At 40.3% G+C, this 16,268-nt stretch overlaps 2 protein-coding genes across 4 annotated transcripts in view; one reads left to right on the top strand and one right to left on the bottom strand.

The window, feature by feature from the left end:
• Nucleotides 1-4,206, top strand: part of kcnab2b (potassium voltage-gated channel subfamily A regulatory beta subunit 2b) — a 126,749-nt gene extending 122,543 nt beyond the window's left edge. For both annotated transcript variants that reach the window (XM_052091773.1, XM_052091772.1), the window contains one exon: nt 673-4,206. In XM_052091773.1, the coding sequence (XP_051947733.1) occupies nt 673-762 (90 nt within the window). In that variant the 3' untranslated portion in view covers nt 763-4,206. The remainder of the gene's footprint in view (nt 1-672) is intronic.
• Nucleotides 4,207-4,333: 127 nt separating this feature from the next.
• megf6a (multiple EGF-like-domains 6a) overlaps nt 4,334-16,268 on the bottom strand; it is a 75,328-nt gene continuing 63,393 nt past the window's right edge. The window contains exons 27-34 of one of the 2 annotated variants that reach the window (XM_052091248.1): nt 16,054-16,182; nt 15,822-15,950; nt 15,562-15,687; nt 11,935-12,063; nt 11,703-11,831; nt 11,493-11,621; nt 6,363-6,491; nt 4,334-6,265 (exon numbers count right to left, since the gene is read on the bottom strand). In XM_052091248.1, coding sequence (XP_051947208.1) covers nt 6,195-6,265; nt 6,363-6,491; nt 11,493-11,621; nt 11,703-11,831; nt 11,935-12,063; nt 15,562-15,687; nt 15,822-15,950; nt 16,054-16,182 — 971 coding nt within the window. In that variant the 3' untranslated portion in view covers nt 4,334-6,194. The remainder of the gene's footprint in view (nt 6,266-6,362; nt 6,492-11,492; nt 11,622-11,702; nt 11,832-11,934; nt 12,064-15,561; nt 15,688-15,821; nt 15,951-16,053; nt 16,183-16,268) is intronic. The other variant, XM_052091249.1, reaches the window with a different exon arrangement.

Below are 16,268 nucleotides of genomic sequence, written 5' to 3'. Positions count from 1 at the left end.
CTACTCATGTGTTTATTAAGCCCAGTACATGAGTCACACGGAATGAATAAGCGTGCACTTCACGCCACACAATCAATTTCTGTACTAGGATGAGTATTCGAGTACAAAAGCGTGTACATCTGGAAATGTAAATATGAAAATTTTAGCCACATTTTGTGGGGGAAAGAAATGTGTGAAGTTTCAGGACGTGACAAAAAAAATAAACAAATGCTTAAAAAAAGAATGTGTGCATTACACATTTAACTATTAATCGCAGAAATGAACACGTTCAATTTCCCAGCCCTAATTGATTTATTTGCAAAAAAATATTATACTAAACCAATTTATTTACTCGCCTCTAGAGACTTACAAGTATACAGTATATGCTATCTACACTATATATATATATATGGAGAATAAGGTCAATTATTTAATTTTTTTACAAATGATAAAGCACAAATGCTTTTTTGTGGCTTTAAAATGATGACCAGAATAGCTTCCTTCTTAATATAAATATCTAAATATTTTTTATTTATTTATTTTTTTTTTTTTTTATGGGATAAAGGGGAAACCTCTCAGTAGTCACGACGTCATGATAATCTATATTTTAGTAATGTTTTTCACGAATAACAAAAGCAGATATGCTTAAATTATTGCAACATTAATTCTTCAATCCAATACTTTCCCACTCAGGTTCTTCCAAAATTATCATCATCAATTATACACGAAGTGGACAGTATCCTAGGCAACAAGCCCTACAGCAAAAAGGACTACAGGTCCTAAAGGAATGTCAGTGACACTGTGTTGACCTGCGTCTTTCTCTGAGCTTTGACCTAATAAAACATTGGCACATGGGGCCAGCAATATCAGAGGTCCCACCGGAGACGCCAACTTGCACACTACATGGAGGATGCTGATATTAGCCTGAAAGAAGTGGCAGAACTGCACAGGCTAAAGCATGCTCACGTTCAAATCAGCTATGCCGGCTCAATAAGCAGAGTGCCGATCTGACCTTTAAGAAACCACTGAAATCAAACGCACTAGCTCACTTGCTCCTCCCACTCGTACTATAGTACGCACTAAAAGAGCTGCAGTATATTTTAGGGTTCCAGATTTTGTACTAAATGCATGACATTCACTGGCCAATGCACAAGCTGTTTTCATATTCATTGGAAAATAATACATTTGCATACACTAATGGGGGATTCTAAACATATATTTCCAGTAGTGGTACTGATGAAGCACTTCAGTTACTAGTGAATGCAGAAATTTACATAACTGAACAAGGCTGATTATAAAGTATTTTTATGTCACTTATTGTCGTTGGCGCTGGTTTTATGTACATGTTAAAACATCACTGCATTGATATCCAACATACTGCTGGTTTCCAAGGCCTCATCTATAATACCAGATGCATTTTAGTTTCAAACATGAAGGCAAAGTTAGTTAACTCCTAAAATTTAAATGTTCAGAGCTTTCCCAATTTCAGGAATTAACATATAGTTTGCTATCAGACCGTAGCTTTGGGTTATGAGACTGACAGAAATCTTAAATATACTGTAAAATACAGGCCTCTACAAATGTGCAATATCTAAAAGAGTTTTTTTAACCCATTGTTTGAATTCATTATAACTTTTAAAACGTTTTCTAAGAATCGACTGGCCTAAAACAGCGATTAGTGGTTAACTGTATACTCAGATGTCACAGTGCTTCAACCAAAGAATTCTCTGTCGTCTGTCCTGTTGTTCCCTCTTAACAACCTCTTTTTATTTGGAATGTCTTTGCACTTGAGCTTTGGTGCATAGGTGAAGGAAGGCACTTGGTAATATGGTGAAATGTTGTGTGTTGCATCATGTACCAACTGTTCTCAGTTGATGGATTGCCTTAATGTTCTGCATTATAGGTGGTTTTCAGTGCAGAATGTCTTTATTTATTTGTTTAAATTTTGGGATATTCAGTGATCCAAATAAAATTTAGTGCACTGGATTTTATATTTATCTATCCGAGGCTAAGTATTCATACCAGACACTGTTTGAAGGATGGACTGCATTGATTTTTGTTCGTATTTGAAAGTTTTACTTATAGAATTTCACCTTTTATTTTTTTTTCTAAATGTATTTTCTTGTCCTCTTATGTGTTTAGTGAAGAATGCTGTCTTCTCATTTGTTATGTTCTTGGCCAATGGCGCCATCAATTGAGAGAAAGAGAACACACTGGCCAGAAATAAATCTCTCAGATATATATGTAATCATCAACAAGCACCACCCCATTAATGAAACACTACAAGCTTTAAATTTACATTGATCATGGTGGAAAAAACTAAATCAGTAGGCCTACAAGTAATTACTACTTTATGCTAATATTTGCATTAATATTAATTAACTAATATTTTATTTCGTAATCCAAACATCAGATCTTTGCAAGTACAAGTTATTACACTATATGCTGTTATTACGCATGTGTTTTCCATAAAACATTATTCTAGTAGATGTGTCTAGAACTGATAAATCATATGTTACTCAGACATGGACATTGTGTATAAGTAAGTGATTTGAACAGCATTCATTTGCTGTCTAAGAATTAATAGATGATATGCCTTATGCAGTACTAATGCTAAATACTCAGTGCCGGAGCATGTGTTTCATCTGTACCAACAGAATTATCTATTACATGCATTATGGCATTTTAAGGCCATCAGTGGTGAATTGTGTGCATAAGCTGGTAAGGGTTACAGAGCTTTATAAAGAGGCTTTATACATTCATTTATGTATTATCATCATAATTAAATGCTAAGATTAAAAATTTGATTAAATACCTTATTAAATGCATACAATGTGAAGGTCAATATTTCGACAGGTTTGTGTCAAGACCGTTCAAATTATTCTGAATGTTTATCAAATTTATTGTGTATTGTACATTTTCAAAGATTTCAATTAAATCTAAACATTGCATGTAGCCTACATACTAATTCATTTTTAAAATGGTATTTTACTTTAGTGGGTAACACTTTACAATAAGGTTCCTTTCGTTGACATTTGGTTTCATGAACTAAAAATAACAATATATGTTTACAGCATTTATTAATCATTGTTAATCTTAGTTAATAAAAATACAATTGTTCATTGTTAGTTCATGTTAGTTTATAGTGCATTAACTAATGTTAACAAATACAACTTTTTATAAGAAAAATGTATAACTGCTGGATATTTTGAAATTAACATTAACAAAAGTATTTTTAATTGTTAGTTCATGTTAACTAATATAGTTAACACATTTGAACAAATAAAACCTTATCGTAAAGTCTGAAAGTGTTGACCTGTAGATGTAATGTAATGCTGTTTATGAAGGTTATGATTGTTGAATGAGCTACATTAAGACTCAGGTAAGCAAAATGCTGAGCTGAACATATTGTATTAAACTAGAACAAAGCAGAGTGAATTGTTACATATGGGTTTTTGAAGTAGCATGTTAACCAAAGGCCACTTCTCTCTATGTGATAGAAGTGGCAAGCTTTGCTTAAGTAACTATTAGCTGAGGGTCATCATAAATGCTATGTCCTTGTATTTGTCATTCATATGTTGAGTAAAATCAGGCTGTCTGCATCTTTCATATGGAATGTTGGTCATATGTGTTTATCTGCTGTGGTGGACCTTGTATGAGCTGCTGTAATTATATGTCCCTCGGGAAGACATAGATCATGAGGAAATCGCAAATTGTACACCACCATGTATATAAGCCTTGTTGATATGAGAAACTGTTGGTGCACACAAATTCAACCTTTTAAAACAGCCTAATATTTAACAAAACAACAAAGTCAAAAAGTATTTTCCTATATGAAGTCATTGAGGAAATAAAGTCAAATACTTCTGCTGTAAAGTGATTAAAATAATAAATAAAGTGTCCAATAATGTCAACAGAAGTAACTCTATGTACATTAATTCAGATAACTTTGAATATAATGTTTTGAAGTGGATTTGATAAGAATAGACTGTTTTTGGTATGACCTTTTATTCTGACTATTATGTATTATACTGACCATTACTGTTAAAAAAAATAATGTGGATTTGTGTATATACATAATAGAATGATTTAATAATCTGTATATAACCTGATTCTATATATATACTATACTGGTTTTAATTAACAATATCACTTTTGCCTTGATTTATTTTTTCATTGCCAATTATTGCTCATGACATTGTGCTTGAAAAATATGTGCAGCTTCAAATTTACCAACTGAAAATAAATTATTCTAAAATTTGTTTTTTTTTCTTTGTATTTCTGATGTGTATAAAGATTATAATTGGTATACAGTATGTTTATTTATTGAAGATATACATAAAAAAAACGTGTGATATACATATACATTGGCACAACACTGTTAAACTGTATGAAAAATAGATGAACAAAAATGCTGTTTTTCCATTTTTCCCTTTAAAATGTAATTGTAAATATTTTAGGATTATTACAGTTCACATACCTATAAAATCTTTTTAAAACGCAAACAAAATACTTGGGACCATTTTGTAGAGAAAAAAGAAAAGAAAAACATCAATCCGAATGCCAGTATGGATTTTAAAACGGTGAAATCAAGAAAATATAGTTCATTCACGTGCAAATGACAAAATAAAGGAAATACTCATATCTTTATTTATTTAAATATGTTGACAGTGCACACATATTAGCTTGGGAAAAATGTCATTAATTCTTTAACTGCAGTTATATATATATATATAAAAAAAAAACATTTAAAAATAGTCAGTGCTTATTTCTGAATGCTTAAGAGATGGATAATCATAAATAAAATATTTGTAAGCTTCCATTAAGAAAAAAAAACTGTTTCCCATGGTAAAATTTACTTTAAATAAAATCGGACTGCTCAAAGTAGAGCTTCGAATAAGAATTATTTTTTTAAATGAATATCTTTGGCCCTGACTTAGCTGCAGTATCATTGAAATGTACATTTCCTTTTAAGTTTATAGTCTACATTCTGTGAATGCAGATCACATATCACAAATATGAACTACATACTGCATAGTGTTGTAGACATGGTACTGTACAAAAATACATCTGTAGAAAAAAGGTTGTAAAATAGAAATCTTAGTGATTATATGGTTTACAGTACTATTGTTCATTAAATGCAAACTATCGTTTTTAAAAACAAAATCTTACAGAACCACTCACACACTAAAACTTTCACATTCATATGTACACAAAGTAAAAGAAATGTTGTTTCATATTCTTTTGAATTTGAAAAAGTTCAAATTGAATGGAACAAAACATTTTGAAATATGGACCATGTATCCAAATATGGACTAAATGTTCATCATGAATAATGCAACATACAATTAAACAGCCCCTTTTGGCTCAAAGAACCTTTCAACAGTTGCAAGCTGCTCCATATTAATGTTTTCCATCAATCAAACGTAGACAGTGACATGGGGAGGGCCACATTTTCAGTGAATAACCACAATTGCAGCCTATTACACACACAAAGCTAGAACAGTTAGAAAATAGCGCACAAGTTTTATGTTACGTTTGTATGTTTTTTTTTTTTTTTAATCTTGAGAGCTACAGTCACGGTTTACTTTCATGGTATGGAAAAGAGCAGCTTGGACATTTCAAAAGCATCTCATGTTGAGCATGACATCAGGGTGAGTAAATGTTTACAGAATTGCCATTTTTGGGTGAAGGAGCGCAATGATGTTGAAGACTAAGATTTTAGCAAGTTCCTTCAGTTCCTTCATTATCCCTCATTTGGGAATTTAGTCCAGGAGCTTAGTCTTGCTTGGATACACCCGCTTGTTATTTTCAAGTGTACCGAAGACCATGATTAGAGTTGGAACGCAACATGAAGAAATGGAAGCAACTGTTACTAACAGTTTAACTGCACGGCTGATGCAGAAAACGTTCTTCAAAAATGTTGTATTTGTCCTCATCCAGGAGGAGCTTCTACAGTATATGAAAACTCTTCTTCATGTTGGCTTTGATTTAAACTTTTCCATGAGAAAGTTTATCATGTATCTACAAATGGAAGTCTCTCCAGTAAATCATCATTTGATCATTGTACACCGTAGAGTTCAAAGATATTAAAAGGCTCAAAGTTTAGCCAAATGTCCACTCACAAATTCACTTCCAGTCACGTTACAGTCAGTGACAAAGTGTCTCAATTTCTGTCATGTGTAGGCTGGACTTGATCAGGAACTGTGAGATTGCTATACTGGTAAACTGAACACTGAGGAGTCTTTCCATTTGCTTCTACTAGTATTCTGATTAGACGTGAGCCCTGTTACAAACAAAAGTGATATAAGTAATGTATTCTTTTGAGATCACAAAAGTTTGTGTTAATTACAACTGAACCAGTGAACCAGTATTACAATTACCCTCTTGACAGCTTGGTCCAACCCAACCATTCAGACAAGTGCAGTGTCCATTGCGTGGATTGCATTGCCCTCCGTTGTGACATTGACATCTCTCTGAGCAATCTGGGCCAAACCGATTTATTCCACAGTCTGGTGTCAATTTAAAAAGAAATATTAGACAGAATAACTGATGCAAAAACTCATCTCCAGATTTCAGATGAGGTGGAAGCAGGTTCCAAAATTAACATTCTCCAGGTGTCAAATGCAAGCGAAAACGGCTTTGGTGAGTTGATAAAATCCCAAATATCCATTTACTTTAAAACACAATATGACATGGTTTTATGCTGGGTGTGGAAGCAGGACAAGACAGACAGAGGTGCGGATCCAAACGCGGTGTTTATTAAAGATAAACAAATAAGAAACAAAAGGTAAACACAAATGAAAGTCCACAAGGGGAAAACAGGTAACTGATGCACACGAAACAGATATAAACACGATGAAACAAACTCTGAACTCGGGGAGGGAACACGGACCAGGCTTGACAACATGCAAGAAACGAAAAACAATCGACAGAGACTACACAAAGAACCGGGGTTTAAATACACAGACAAAGTGGAGACTGAACGATACACAGGTGGAAACAATGATGAGTGCAGGCAGTGAGGGAGGCCGGGAATTGTGGGAAATGTAGTTTAACACACGGACAGTGAGACTCAGGGCGGACAACAGGGAAAACGTGACATGGACCAGGATCGGTGACGGGTGAGATGAAAAATACGGAGCGGACAAGGAAACGTGAAATAATCGTGATAGTGAAACCGAGAACAAAGGGCAGACAACACAGGAACGTAACATAACCCCCCCCCCCCCCTAAAAGGACCGGATTCCAGACGGTCCTACCGCAAACAGAAACCCCACAAAGAAGAACAAAAACAAAAGATCCAAGGAGTGAGGGGGCAGACCCGGGGGAACACAGACAGAGAAAAGGGAGCACAAGGGGCACAGAGACAGACCAAGAAGGCACAAGGGACACGGAGACAGACCAAGGGGGCACAAGGGGCAATTAGGCAGTCCACTGGGGCACAAAGGGAAATGAGACAGTCCACAGGGGCACAAGGGGCAATTAGGCAGTCCATGGGGGCACAAGGGGCAATTAGGCAGTCTACAGGGGCACAAGGGGCAATTAGGCAGTCTACAGGGGCACAAGGGGCAATTAGGCAGTCCATGGGGGCACAAGGGGCAATTAGGCAGTCCACTGGGGCACAAAGGGACAGGTTTAGGAGGCCAGGGAGGTATCGACCGGGCCTGGACAGGTTTAGATGGCCCGGGGGCTGGCCATAAGGCAAGGGCCGGTTCAGGGGGCCTGGGAGGAGGCCACAGGACAGAGGCCGGATTTGGTGGCCTGGGAGATGGCCGTGGGCCAAGGGCCGGTTCAGGGGACCTGGGAGGTGGCCACGGGACAGAGGCCGGTTTAGGTGGCCTAGGAGATGGCCGTGGGGCAAGGACCGGTTCAGGGGGCCTGGGAGGAGGAGTGGCCACTGGGGAGGCCGGCGGAGCCGCGTGAGGCAGAGCCAAGGAGGACCTCTGAGGCGGAGCCGAGGAAGGTTCAGGAGGTGGAGCCGAGGAAGGCTCATGAGATGGAGCTGAGGGCGGTGGCGCCGTAGGCAGCTCTAGAGGCGGAGGCCTGGAAGGCTCTGGAGGCAGAGCCAAGGGATGCTCAGGAGACGGAACCGTAGGAGGCTCAGGGGGCGGAGCCGTAGGAGGCGGAGCTGTAGGAGGCTCGAGAGGCGGAGCCGTAGGAGGCTTGAAAGGCTGAGCCGTAGAAGGCTCGAGGGGCGGAGCTCTAGTAGGCTCTGGGGGCGGAGCCATAGGAGACTCTGGGGGCGGAGCCGTAGGAGGCTCAGAAGGCGGAGCCGTAGGAGGCTCGGGAGTCTCTGGGAGAGGAGCCGTAGCAGGCTCGAGAGGTGGAGCCGTAGGATGCTCGAGAGGTGGAGCCGTAGGAGGCTCGAGAGGCGGAGCCGTAGGAGGCTCGAGAGGCGGAGCCGTAGGAGGCTCTGGAGTCTCTGGGAGCAGAGCCGTAGGAGGCTCGGGAGGTGGAGCCGTAGGAGACCTGGAAGGCTCGGGAGGCGGAGCCGTAGGAGGCTTGGGAGGCGGAGCCGTAGGAGGCTCGGGAGGCGGAGCCGTGGAAGACTCGAGAGGCTCTGGAGGCGGAGCCGTGGAAGACTCGAGAGGCTCTGGAGGCGGAGCCCTGGAAGGCTCGAGAGGCTCGAGAGGTGGAGCCCTGGAAGGCTCGAGAGGCTCGAGAGGCGGAGCCCTGGAAGACTCGAGAGGCTCTGGAGGCGGAGCCCTGGAAGGCTCGAGAGGCTCGAGAGGCGGAGCTCTGGAAAGCTCGGAAGGCAGAGCTCTGGAAAGCTCGGAAATCTCGGAAGGCGGCGCTCTGGGACGCTCGGGGAACTCGGAAGGCGGCGCTCTGGAAAGCTCTGGGAACTCGGAAGGCGGAGCTCTGGAAAGCTCGGGGAACTCGGAAGGCGGAGCTCTGGACAGCTCGGAAGGCGGAGCTCTGGAAAGCTCGGAAGGCGGAGCTCTGGAAAGCTCGGAAGGCGGAGCTCTGGTAAGCTCGGAAGGCGGAGCTCTGGTAAGCTCTGGGGGTGCTGGCTCTCGGACGGTCGTGGCTACTAGCGCTGGTTCTTGGACGGTCATGGCTACTGGCGCTGGCTCTTGGACGGTCAGGGCTACTGGCGCTGGCTCTTGGACGGTCAGGGCTACTGGCGCTGGCTCTTGGACGGTCAAGGGCTCAGGCTCGCTCACAATGACATGCGTGGGCTCTGGCTCGTGCATCGTGGCTAACGAGGACTCAGGCTCGCTCAAAGTGACATGCGTGGGCTTGGGCTCGCTGACCGTGGCTAACGTGGGCACAGGCTCGCTCACCGGGGCAGGCGTGGGCTCTGGCTCGCAGACCGGGGCAGGCGTGTGCCGGAAGGCGGAAGCCCGTCTTCTCACCCTCCTCCGGGGTGACGAAGTGGGCCGCGCTGGCTCGTGGAAGGTGACTGGCGTGAGGGTCGGTTCGCTGACAGGTGGGGCTGGTGTTACTGGGGCCGCCGGAGGTGGTTGAAGGGACTCCACTGTGGATGGCGAGGTAGGGTCCTTTTCGGCAACGCCCACGGTTAACGGTGAGCCGCAGACCCGCAAAGTCATCTCCACGAAGCTGCAGAGAGTGTACTCGTGCGTTGCCGGTGGCAACCGTTCCCTCAACGAGGCGTTCAGGTTGCCCCTGAAGTAGACCACCAGGGCAGAGTCCGGGAAGTCTGAGACGCAAGCCAGCTTGAGGAAGTCACCTATGTGGTTCAACGCCGGTCGGTCCCCTTGCTTAAGACAAAGTAGCCGATAGTTGGCCTGTTGGACCGCTGGATCCATTCTTTGGTCGATTGTTCTGTTATGCTGGGTGTGGAAGCAGGACAAGACAGACAGAGGTGCGGATCCAAACGCGGTGTTTATTAAAGATAAACAAATAAGAAACAAAAGGTAAACACAAATGAAAGTCCACGAGGGGAAAACAGGAAACTGATGCACACGAAACAGATATAAACACGATGAAACAAACTCTGAACTCGGGGAGGGAACACGGACCAGGCTTGACAACATGCAAGAAACGAAAAACAATCGACAGAGACTACACAAAGAACCGGGGTTTAAATACACAGACAGGTGGAAACAATGATGAGTGCAGGCAGTGAGGGAGGCCGAGAATTGTGGGAAATGTAGTTTAACACACGGACAGTGAGACTCAGGGCGGACAACAGGGAAAACGTGACATGGACCGGGATCGGTGACGGGTGAGATGAAAAATACGGAGCGGACAAGGAAACGTGAAATAATCGTGATAGTGAAACCGAGAAAAAAGGGCAGACAACACAGGAACGTAACACATGGTTTGAATGGAATTGTAAGAATGCAAGTCTAACCCTCACTGATGAAAGCGATGCAAGCAATTCAACACAAATACAATATCGCCTGCAAATACAGAGATAGGAGCCATTTCACCAAGAGATGGAGACAGGCTCATCAATTATGAAAGATATACTAATGGAAAAACAACTAAATAATTCAAATGTTCAATGGGATAATATATTTATATATATATATACTGTACGTAAATCAAATGATAGGTATATGTGACAAAGTCATAAGTCGCACTGGACTGTTTTTGGAAATATGTGAATTTTGGTAAAAACTTGATTTGTTGAATCAAGTTGATTTGATTTGTTATTGAGTTGTTTTTGATAAAGTATCAGCTTACAAATTATTTCAATGTTATTTTAACTATAAATTCAAACTATAAATGTTCCTTGATAGCACATGCATATCTCCCAGACATCTATTTGATGTACACATTTACATCAAGAAGACATATTTTTTACACAGTGTGCTCATCTGCAATACGTCTATTAGACACATGCAATAAGTATGTCTCGGATGTCAATAAGACATTCATCAGATGTCTTAGAGATGTTTATGATTTAGAATGTTTGTAAATCTGATCTTTTCAGCAGATTTTAATTAGATTGTGATGCTTTCCAGATAAAAACATCTAAAACAGACATCTTAGAGACGTATGGGTGCTATCTGGGTTGTGTTTATGGACTTTAATGAGTGTGTGTAAAATCGCTTCAGCTGTTGTCATATAGACGATAGCACCTCAGATAGCACACATCTTCAAGATGTCTGTTTAAGGGTGTTTTTTCTGGAAAGCATCGCATTCTAATTACATTCAGATACATCTTCGAGATGTTTGTTATCTGGAAAGCATCACAATATAATTAACATCTGATAAACATCTTCAAAAGATCAGATTTACAAGCATTCTGGTAGCACTATATTTTACAGTACTGTTCTACATTTACGTACGTATATATACAACAACTATAGTAATTACTAGATACTAACCCTAACCTTAACCCATATTAAGTACATGTAATTACCTAGTACTACTGAGACCTTACATTAGTGCAAAAATAGCAAAATGTGATTCTGGGTCAATGTGACAGTCAATGCGAGCAGAACACACACACACACACACATTTTCCAGTATACTGTATTTTCCAGATGTGGCAAAAAACACAAATCATTTTGGACCCTGGGTAGAATGCTCACCTGTATCACAGCGAGTTCCCATCTTCCCTGGTGCACACAAACACCTTCCACTGACAGAGTCACAAGGTGTGTCTCTGTCACAGTCACATTTATGGGCACAACTAGGCCCAAACCTGCCTGGCACACACTCTGAAATAAGAACGACAGCATCACTTTAACACTCACACAATCAGTACCAGCTGAAATCTTCATATGAATGCTGTTCTGCACCTTTCTCACAATAGACTCCTTGGTAACCTTGGGGACAGAGGCAGCTGCCAGTGCTAGGATCACAAGGTGCATTGGCACGGCAGTCACAAAGAAGTTGGCATTGATCCCCATGGAAACCAAGAGGGCACACTTTAGGTAAAAAAAAAAACATGTAAGAGCGATAAGAAATCAGTAAAAAATAATTTACTAGATGGGTCAGAACAAAAAACAGGATGCCTTATAGGCCTCTTACCATGTTCACAGAGATGCCCATAGTATCCAGGTATACAGTGGCATTCTCCCGTTACTTTATCACAGCTGGCGTCATTTTGACAGTTACACACCTCCCTGCAGTCAGCCCCATACCTGCCTCTGGGACACTCTGATCAACACAAGAATACTTTTAAATGACCTTTTGTGATCTATGATTATATCAAGTGATTTTATTATTGTAAGAAGTAAAGAATATAGTATTCTTATAAAAAAAAAATAAATAAATAAAAAATAAAAAACAGCCTGGACTTTTCTTTAAGAAATAGTTCAACCAAAAATGAAAATTCTCTCTTCTTTTTGGTGAAACACAAAAGCAGATATTTTTAAGAATGTGCACAGTGCTCTTTTCCATACGGTGAAAGTGAATGGGGACAGTACTGTTGAGTTAAAAAAATGACCAAAAAAAGCACTATTAAAATAGTCCATTACAACTCATAATAAATGTACAGTTGATGTCAGAAGTTTACATTCACCAATTCCTGACATTTAATCGTAGAGAACATTCCCTGTCTAAGGTCAGTTAGGATCAATACTTTATTTTAAGAATGTGAAATCTCACAATAATAGTATAGAGTAGAGAGAATTATTTATTTCAGCTTTTATTTATTTCATCACATTCCCAGTGCGTCAGACGTTAACAAACACTTTGTTAGTATTTGGTAGCATTTAGTTTAAATTGTTTAACTTGGGTCAAACGTTTTGGATAGCCTTCCACAACAGAGTCAGCTTTGTAGGCCTCCTTGCTCGCTTACGCTTTTTCAGTTCTGCCCACAAATTTTCTATCGAATTGAGGTCAGGGCTTTTTGATGGCCACGCCAATATCTTGATTTTGTTGTCCTTAAGTAATTTTGCCACAACTTTGGAGGTATGTTTGGGGTCATTGTTCCTGGCTGATGTCTTGAGATGTTGCTTCAGTATATCCACATCATTTTTCATCTTCATTGCCATTTATTTTGTGAAGTGCACCAGTCTCTCCTGCAGCAGAGCACCCCCAAAACATAATGCTGCCACCCACATGCTTTACTGTTGGGATGGTGTTCTTCAGCTTACAAGCCTCACCCTTTTTCCTCCAAACATAACAATGGCCATTATGGCAAAACAGTTACATTTTTGTTTCATTAGACCAGAGATCTTTGTCCCCATGTGCACTTGCGAATTGTAGTCTGGCTTTTTAAAGGCGGTTTTGGAGCAGTGACTTCTTCCTTGCTGGTTGGGAGGTTGATATAGGACTTGTTTTACTGTGGATATAGATATATGTGTACCTGTTTCCTCCAGCATCTTCACAAAGTCCTTTGCTGTTGTTCTGGGATTGATTTGCATTTTTCGCACCAAAATGTATGATGGCTGCGTGGTCCCATGGTGTTTATACTTGCTTACTTTTTTGTTTTTACAGATGAACATGGTATGTTCAGGCATTTGAAAATTGCTCCTAAGGATGAACCAAACTTGTGGAGGTCCACAATTATTTTCTCTGAGGTCTAGGCTGATTTCTTTACAATTCTTTTGAGTTTGAAGGTAGGCCTTAAAATACATCCACAGGTACATCTCCAATTCAGTGCACCACACCTCCTATCAGAAGCTAACTGGCTAATTGTCTAAAGGCTTGACATAATTTTCTGGAATTTTACAAGCTGTTTAAAGGCACAGTAAACTAAGTGTATGTAAACTTCTGACCCACTATAATTGTGATATAGTCAATTAAAAGTGAAATCATTTGTCTGTAAACAATTGTTGGAAAAATGACTCGTCTCATGCACAATGATATCCTAAACGACTATCCAAAACTATAGTTTGCTAATATTAAATCTGTGGAGTGGTTAAAAATGAGTTTTAATGATTTCAAACTAAGTGTATGTAAACTTCTGACATCAGTTGTGTCTTGTTTAAAGGATGTTTATATATTTTTCTGGAGAACAAGACAAAAATCCTGATTAACCCTCCTAAACTGTTCAAAAATGGTCAACATCTTGGCTGTTTGCGGACATTTTTGACTGGATATAATAAAGGTGTACCCCCTTTTTATTTTTAATGAAATGTTGTAACACTAACTTCCATGAAGTAGAATTATGCACTTCTTTTGGGATTTTAGGTTATATACTGTAGATCTTATTTAAATGTAAATATTTCAATTTCACAATCATTTGCATATGCAAATAAGCATCTTCACTACAGTAAAAATCTACACTTAATGTGTCATGTATTGGGGCACATTGCTGCCATCTGGTGAGAAACAGAACAATAACATGGCTTGAAAATCATGTTGTGACAATAATAGCAGCCACCTCAGCAGGCCTGTGGTGTGTGTGTGTGTGTGTGTGTGTGTGTGTGTGTGTGTGTGTGTGAGCGTGTGTGTGTGTGTGTGAGCGTGTATTTATCACTTTGTGGGGACCAAATGTCCCCATAAGGATAGTAAAACCCGAAATGTTTGACCTTGTGGGGACATTTTGTCGGTCCCCATGAGGAAAACAGCTTATAAATCATACTAAATTATGTTTTTTGAAAATGTAAAAATGCAGAATGTTTTCTGTGAGGGTTAGGTTTAGGGGTAGGGTTAGGTTTAGGGGATAGAATATAAAGTTTGTACAGTATAAAAATCATTATGTCTATGGAAAGTCCCCATAAAACATGGAAACACAACATGTGTGTGTGTGTGTGTGTGTGTGTGTGTGTGTGTGTGTGTGTGTGTGTGTGTGTGTGTGTGTGTGTGTGTGTGAGTGTGTGTGACAACCATTTATTTCTCTCTCTCTTTGTGTATGTGTGACTGTGTGTGACACCCATTCATTTCTGTGTGTGTGTTGGGTTGGGGTGGGGGGCTCTGTATGTATATGGGACTGTGTGCGACAGTGTGTTTGTGTGTGTGTGTGTGCATTCTGCATTCTGTCATAGAAATGAATGAACCCATTCATTTCTCTTTCTCTCTCTCTCTCTCTCTCTCTCTCTCTCTCTCTCGCTCTCTCTCTCAATGTGACTGAGAAACAGATCAATATTTAAATCCTTCTTTATTATCAAGCTCCACTTTCACATTCTTCATCTTTTGTTTTTGGAAATTCGCAATCGTCGTACATATTGCCACCTACTGGTCAGGGAGGAAATTGTGTATCAGTTTCTCACCCACACCTTTCTTATTATTTCTGAAGATATGGATTTAACCAATGGAGTCTTATGGATTACTTTCTTCTGCCTTTATGTACTTTTTGGAGCGTACATTTTTTGGTACCCAATTCACTTGCATTGTGTTGACCAACAAAGCTGAAATATTCTTCTAAATATCATTGTTTGTGTTCAGAAGTTATACACATCTGGGAAGACATGAGGGTGAGTAAATGATGAGGGAATTGTTATTTTTTTGGGTGAAATATCTGTTTAACCATACTAGGCTTTTCAGTTAATTTTGAATGATGAATGGGTGACACAGCTAGAATGCAGAATGCACACACACAGTCACACACAGTCCCATATACACACAAAGAGAGAAATAAATGGGTGTCGCATACACACACTGCAACAATGTGTTCCATCAAAAAAGAAAAACGTGTGTTTAAAATGACACAAGGGTGATTAAATGATGAGAGAATTTAAATCCTTTAAGGATCCAAAGTTATCTCACCTATATCACAGCTGTCTCCTCTCCAGCCCAGCCTACAGGTGCAGTTACCTGTAACTGCATCACACACTCCATTACTGCAGTTACAGTGCTGAGCACAGTCTTCCCCAAACCAGCCCTTAGCACAGCCTGAGACAGACATACACACATATTAATTATGACCATCCAATCACATAGGCTTATTTACTGCAAACTCCACATCTACCAAATACAGTGTTTTGCTCTCCTTCCACCATCCAAATTTAGCAAGAATAATGTCAGACCTTGTCCACAGTCTTCCCCTCGCTGACCGGCTTTGCACACACATCTGCCTGTGACTGGATCACTCCTGGCCCCTTCACCACACAAAGCTACTTGTGCACAGTCTTGCCCATAGCGCCCTGTCGGACAAGCTTCATAGAGAATACAGTCTGTTAGTACCTGCACTCAGTCAATAGGCTTGAATGTATATTTATTACAGAATGATGATGGAAGAATGCAATCTTAGTGACTAACTGATATTGCAGTTTGGTCCAATGAATCCAGGTGGGCAGGTACAGGTGCCAGTGGTGGTCTTACATACTCCATTATTCAGACACTGGCACTTCCGCTCACAATTAGGACCATAACTCCCTGCCTCACACTCTAAAAGAATAATAATGATGCATCATGGGTACAGCATACTTACTGTAACGTTGTCATGAAAATTTACGGCCATTAATACTTTAAAG

Source organism: Xyrauchen texanus, chromosome 25 (genome assembly GCF_025860055.1).
Source record: "Xyrauchen texanus isolate HMW12.3.18 chromosome 25, RBS_HiC_50CHRs, whole genome shotgun sequence".
Taxonomy (NCBI): domain Eukaryota; kingdom Metazoa; phylum Chordata; class Actinopteri; order Cypriniformes; family Catostomidae; genus Xyrauchen; species Xyrauchen texanus.
This window is presented reverse-complemented; position numbering and strand designations above follow the sequence as displayed.